This window comes from Bactrocera tryoni, chromosome 2 (assembly GCF_016617805.1).
Source record: "Bactrocera tryoni isolate S06 chromosome 2, CSIRO_BtryS06_freeze2, whole genome shotgun sequence".
NCBI lineage: Eukaryota > Metazoa > Arthropoda > Insecta > Diptera > Tephritidae > Bactrocera > Bactrocera tryoni.
In genome coordinates, this window is record NC_052500.1 from 36,672,593 (window position 1) to 36,679,878 (window position 7,286).

General features: G+C 36.2%; 1 protein-coding gene across 1 annotated transcript; it reads left to right on the forward strand.

The window, feature by feature from the left end:
- Window positions 1-593: 593 nt before the first annotated feature.
- LOC120768905 (serine-rich adhesin for platelets) lies at window positions 594-3,695 on the forward strand. The gene has a single exon (XM_040095667.1). The coding sequence runs from the start codon at window positions 594-596 to the stop codon at window positions 3,435-3,437; it is 2,844 nt and encodes a 947-aa protein (XP_039951601.1). The 3' UTR covers window positions 3,438-3,695.
- The last annotated feature ends 3,591 nt before the right edge of the window (window positions 3,696-7,286 follow it).

Below are 7,286 nucleotides of genomic sequence, written 5' to 3' on the forward strand. Positions count from 1 at the left end.
GGAAAACGTATATGAACGTTGTACACCCGTACGGCGGGTTTAGTTCCTCAGCTAACCTAAACGCAACTAGTCACAACCAAAGTGAATGGTACTTACACGATAAACACAACCGATGAAGACTGTTGGATTTGGTGAATTACAAAGAATAATTTAAACTAAACTAATACAAATTCAAACACAAGAAAGAATAGCAATATTGTCGAACGAACCAGAAATCGAAAACGCGTGGATTTGAATATAGGATTATTATAAAATAAGTAGCTTGACAACCATTAGCCATTTACGGTGACGATTGTTGGCAGTAAATATGTGTAGCTGAAGAGCGGCAAAGAATAAACAGTAACAGAGCAAACTAGCTTATAAAAACGGTTATGCCGAGTGTAAAGTTAAGCTTTATTGTACAAAAACTAAAAACAGGTTGCTCATAAACTGAATGTTCATATTACGAACGTTCAAGCAAGCGAGTACCAGGAGAAAAAATCAATACCGCGCAAACAGCTTGAACGAAACGACGTAAAAAACGACATTCCATTGAAAGGGAAAACAGTTAATAGTTAAATATTACAAAAGCACTGAAAAAAGTGACAGACATAATGGCAAGACATAGCTTGATTTGCCACATGCTAACTTGCGCGTTGGCAGCACTACTAGTTTGTGGCGCACCTGCCAAGGCAGCGCCAATGAGTGAAGCAGCAATAACTACGGAAGGAACCAGCAACAAGAGTGGCACTTTAGAAATTGGCAAAATCGAATATGATCTTGTCAACACAATACACACTGAATTTCCTACCACAGACACTCAGCCGTATACTAGCACCGAAGTCGAAACAGAAGCCGAAATGACTACCACTTTGTTGCCCATGACTATCGAGGAAATGGCTTTAGCTGAAGTAGCAGTGGTTGTAGCAAAGTTGGCAACAACAGCTGCGGCTGAGTTGGAGAGCCGTGATCAAGCTGAAGAAGGGTACAGGGAGCAGATAAGTAGGAGAGCTAAAAAAGATAGACAACAAGTATTCGCGCATGAACTTGCTAACGGGGGTGCGTCAGTGGAAGACGTGACAGTTGACGATAGAGGTTTTGTTGCTGCAACAACATTTAGGACAAGTTTGTCCCATCAAATTGATACTACTACAGCAATGTCACCTACAACATCGACAGCCTCTTCGATAACAACTGAAAGTCCGGCAATTTTAGGTGAATTGGTGAGAGCAGCCGTAGCGGCAAATGAGATTTTAGCAGCTGCTTTAAACGTCGCAACAATGGCAGTCCCAAATCTTAACATCACAACACCAACAACTAAGGTTGATGTAGCTAACTTAGCTACCATCACAGCTGTTGCTAATCATGCGCAAGTAAATGACAGTGAGGTGTTGTTGGAAACTACTGAAATGAATGCATGGCAACATAACAATGTTGAGAACATTGAAGTAACCAGTACTATACCGCATTATACAATTTTACCACAGGGGAAGGAAAATGAAGCATTGAAGAATAATCCAGAAGATGAAGCTGAGACCAACGAGGAAAATTTGCCTGCTAAAGAATTAGAGAGAATACGGCAGCACCAGACAACAACACCGGTTGACATCCAGGAAACAACAACCGAATCCATAACAATATCACCAGACGAAGAAACTACAAATTCGGCCAATATGGATAGTGTGCTATCACCAAGCCGTAATTTAACCCATATGGACCATGAAGTTTCCGAATCAATGATTATTGAAAAAAGAAAGGAGTCTCAACAAACTTTGGCCCCACCTCCACCAAGCAGTGATAAAGATTTTGAAAATGCAACTCCAGACGGCAAAAATTTAGTAATAAACACCACCGACAATATAGGGACACAAACAGAACCTGTCACAGAGTCAACAACTTTTGTAGCATCATTTACCAAAGAAAAGGTTAATGAAACTACAGAAACCGAAGACCTGAAGCAAATGCAAAAAGACGAATTTTTGCGCGAAAGTGGAGAGAATGCGTCGGAGCTTGCAGTTAGGACGACGACTACTGAATCGTTGGAAACTCTTATTGCCGTAGAAAGCGAAGCGAGGGTACCAAACAAAGTTGATTTCCCATCTGATAAAGAGTCGTTAGAAACTATAACTACAACATCCGAACTCACAACAATTGAGGATAGCAGTTCTAATAAATTATCAATTGTTTCCGAATCTATTTGGCCAACAAACGAAACTACAACAATATCAACTGATGAAAATCTAACAACTGAGACAGCAACAAATCAAAAAATTACTTATACAACAATAGCACCAAAACTAGTAATTACAACAACAGGAGCACTGGAGGAAGATATGATAACTACAGAGTCGTCAGACGTCAAAACAAATATGTTAAAAATGTATAACATTGCAGTTACTGAAGGAGGTAAAATGTTAATGGATGATATTCAACAAACGACAATATCATCTAGTCCAACATACACTTCAAACAGCATAACAGAGACACCTCAGACAGAGCATCCAGCATTAGAAACAACAACAGTCTCTGCGGAAGAGTTGTTTACATCATTTGAGAAAGAGGAGAAAACTACGCAAAACTCACTAGAGACTATAGAGAGCACTACAAAATTCATTGAAGATGAAATTACTAGAACAGGAATCCCGTTGGAAGAAAACATCTCCACACAAAGCGAAATATCTCCTACAGATGCAAGTACAATTCAAGCTAATTTTGAAGTATTCCCCAATGTTCAACCCACGGAAATGTCACAACAAACATCAACAGTAGACATAACGATTTTAAACAATAATCCGGAAACCACAACTTCTACCAACAAGGTGTCAGCAAAACAACCGTCAGAATTGGATGACCCAAAAAGATTTACGTCCGCTGAGCTGCGGAAAACACTTTTAGCTACTACTGAAGAAGAGCTAAGCACTAACACCACCGAAAATAAGCTGGATTCGGAGGATATAGCTGAATCAAAAGCGAGCACAGCCACAACGACAATGGCTGCAATTGAAGAGCAGCCGCACCATACGAGCACAGTAAAAGAGCGGTTGCAGCAGCAAAGAGTGATAAATAAGAGTGACAGCGCAACAATCACCACGAACATTGCCGGAACAACTGAAGAAAGTACAGAAGAAAACGTGGATGTTGCAACCACTACAACTACAGCAGATATAATATCAACAACAACAAGTATAATGCCTAAGCTAGATGTAACAACAATAATTTTAAGTACTACTCCCGAAACAGATGTAACCACCACCACCACCACCACCACAACAACAACAACTACCTTGTCGCCTATGAGTCTAATTGTAGCCGAGCATGAAGCGCGTTCCCTCGACAAGACGCCACCGCGGGTTAGTCGGATTGTCAATGAAGATGGTGTCGAGTTGTTGACTGGCTATTCCATAGTACATCAGATGCACGCAGGGGCCTTGGCGGCATTGGTCGCGGCCGGTGCGTAATCAAATAATAAGAAAAAGCTAGCACCTGATCACGTGAGAGTCTAGAACTGAACTTTTTTTTACCTGCTCAGCAAGCAAATTTCGAAAAGTCTCACTCAAACTTATAAATATAGAAGCATGTATCATTAACACAAAACAATAACAACAATTAAATTACATACATATATCCGGTTGTGGTGGAATCTCTGGTATGCCATAACAGAGTTATTTTGCTTTCATGAGCTATACAGATGTATATATGTAAATGTATGAAGCAAAGCTATTTAAGATATGTAAGTTTTTTTTGCCAAATGTGATACTGAAAAATGGAATTACATATGTATGTATGCCACTCATGCCTGCATATGCGTGTATTATATATGCAGATGTTTTTGTCGTTATAGTTGTCATATCGATACTTATGATGTTAATAATAATAATAATAAAATATTAAATTAAATGTGAAAGCATTCTAATCTCTTTATGTGGTGTGCCTTTGTAAAGCTGTAAAAAATACTAAAACATACCAGACACAGACTTTTGGCTGTGACAAATAAGTTGCTTAAATTTTGTGCAAAAACTTCTTCGGTGCATCCATCAACGACTACTACGACTGTCTATTTATTTTCAGGCTGGATCATCGGCTTACTCTATAGATATTTGAATTTATAAGCAAAACTCAAGGTTTAATTAGTTTTTTCTGCATTTTTGACACACTGTTTGCTGTGTCTTTTTCGTGAAAATATACATATTTTTACAGCATTAATTTATACTTCGTCTCCCTTGCAAAAGTATTGCGACGAACTCGTTTTGCTTAATCATTTATTAAACAACACCTTCTTTCACTTATTCGCACAAACCCATTAGGAAATATGAATGTAATATTGTATTGTTGACACTTTTTAATTAATGTTGCTTGATTTTGGAAAAGTTGCAAAATGAGGCATGTTTCAACGTAAACTAAATAGTTTCCTAAAGTCAATGTAGTTGAAACAGAATAATTTTGTTTAATTTTTGGATCCAAACCTATTAATCAATTTAGATTTATATGAATACGAATGCCTTGGGGACTAATAAAAGACCTCGAAAACAAATTAAAATATATATATATCGGAAATAAGAAATAAATTTTACAAGAATATAATCAAACTATCAGAACCTAATTATGCCGTTTTTAGACTCTGTGAATTGACGTTTAATATACAGACCTAATAAAGGAATATACATAAATTAAATATGTAGGTGTCCTGAGATAAGCTAGCGCCATTACGAAACATTACTTGAATGAATTATATATATATATATATATATAATATATATATATAAAATCCAGATTCAGTTTTAGTTTTTGCTAATAATATAGGTTTTACGACGAAAAAAAATTACACAATGAGTTTTGCAAAGTATTCGGTGAAAGTCATGAAGTCTTCGCAAGCTTGCCTCATGACAGTCGTCCATTCACCTCTTTTAATGACGATAACATCGAAAAATTTAAAGAAACTTTTTCGATTTAATGTTAATGCTAGACTATTACCAAAAGATCTAAGGGAAGAGATCACACACCATTTACTCATTCAAAAAACGCATTCATTGAAAATTTGGCGTTGAAACCGTCCAACAATCGCGCTAATGACTGAAGACCCTATTTTAAAGGAGTTAATATCGATTTGTATTAAAATGTGTGAAAATGTGGTGTTTTTTATCAGCTCGCATTGAATCAATTTAATAATAATTTCTTTAGTTTCTTACTGGGCACAATAACATAACGATTAAAATATCTTATAGTTTACGTTATATACGGATATACCTATGCATACAAACTACATATGGAACCAATACATCGCATGTTCACATCAAAAGCAATGTGATTTTATTGTACTATTGTTGATAAAATGGCTATTTCAAATCACCCAACGAATAAATCGATAAGTGCATGCTCCCTAATTTTGTACGTAATTATCCATTACTAACGTAATAGTTTGAAAGTTTTTAAAAAGATGATGGCACTTCCTCGCATTGATATTGTCATAAGATTTCTTAGGAAGTGTTAGTATCAATGCACATTTTAATACCGTTTTATTGTTTATTTTATATTCAAAGTTAAAAATATTGTTGCAAAATAGTTTATATTGCTATTTGTTAAATGTACATTTACAAGTATTTAAAGAAAGGGAGTAATGCTCTAAAATCAAAACCTCTTAGTAAGGCTTTAAAATCAGGAGTCACTAAACAATCGGTGAAAATAAATTGATTAACTAAAGAGCTAAGTATAGCCTATGATGCTGACTCACTCACTTCAGCGGCTTGCTTCGGCTAAGCAAACGTTATCCATGGCTATCACGTATTCGAATGTTTTGTGCCACGCATCATAATGCGCTTGGTTATTTAATGCAGTTTGATTTAATTGGTGCTCAGCCCTGCATTTTGAACTTGAACGACAGCACTGTTTCTGTTAAGTTCATATTAATTTTAAAAATGGCCTTTCAAATTTTTAGTCAAATCCAACAGTAAGTAAGGCCAGTTGACCTGCGTAAACGTCTTGTTTTGATTTATATTCACTCCGACCGTCGTGGTATAATTGCTGCAGGCACACTTTTGCATACTACATTTTACGAGAAATTCTATTAATCATTTCCTCCAGCGGTGTTTGTTGAGAAATTTTTGCCTAAAGCCAAACGGTGAACGTAAAGTTATACCAATTGACCGAGATATGGCTCTGCTATACTCTCCATCTGTTGCTTTTCGTGTTTACTTTGCAAATTTATTTACTTTCAGAGTGAATTCATTTCTTTCCCTAGCGTTCACTTTATATACAAATATTTACAAACGTGTATATTAGGGTTGGTTAAAAAACGAATGTTTTGTTTTTCGCTTTATAGAAATAGAAGGCTATCCAAGTATGAGCTCTTAACTGTAATAGGAAGGTCCATCGTCAAACGGTTTCGTTTCGTATATCAGATAGGGTTTCTTATTATTAGAAAGAAAAATTCATATCTTGCTTTTAATAAGTTGAAAAAATATCTCGCTGCATAGATTTTGTAGACAATTTACGACTCTACCAAACAATTTTTAAGGCGTTTTTGTAAACCTATCAGTTTAAAAGATATTAACCGTTGTCCCTTCACTCTTTTAAGGCAAACAGCAACATGTTGCACTATAATAGTTTTGTTTACCTTATCCATAGCAAAAAAACGAGAACGAGTTCGTAGATGGAAATTTAGTAAAAAATGTGTTTCAGAGTAAAGATGAGCGAAATCAGACTACAACCACGCCTACTTCCCATATAACCCAATTTTAATTCCATCTGAGTTTTTCGATTCGGTTGAAAACTTGCCCTAGACCCCATATATGTACATACATCACGAAACTTATTTGCCTGAATGTATTTTCCCAGTTTTAATCCCGATAAGTTGCAAAAGTATGAAATGTTCGGCTACACCCGAACTTAGCCTTTCTTTAACTGTTTTCTTTTGAACTCAATCAAAAACAAGTAAGGAAGGGCTAAGTTCGGGTGTCACCGAACATTTTATACTCTCGCATGATAAAGTGAAAATCGAGATTTCATTATCCATCAATTACATATTTTTTTTATTTTGCTGTAAAATTAATTAGATTAGTAGTTCCTGAGATATGGTTTTTGGTCCTTAAGTGGGCGACGCCACGCCCATTTTCAGTTTTTAGAAAAGGCCTGGGTGCAGCTTCCTTCTGCCATTTCTTCCGCAAAATTTAGTGTTTCTGACGTTTTTTGTTAGTCGGTTAACGCACTTTTAGTGATTTTCAATATAACCTTTGTATGGGAGGTGGGCGTGGTTATTATCCGATTTCTTTCATTTTTGAACTGTATATGGAAATGCCTGAAGGAAACGACTC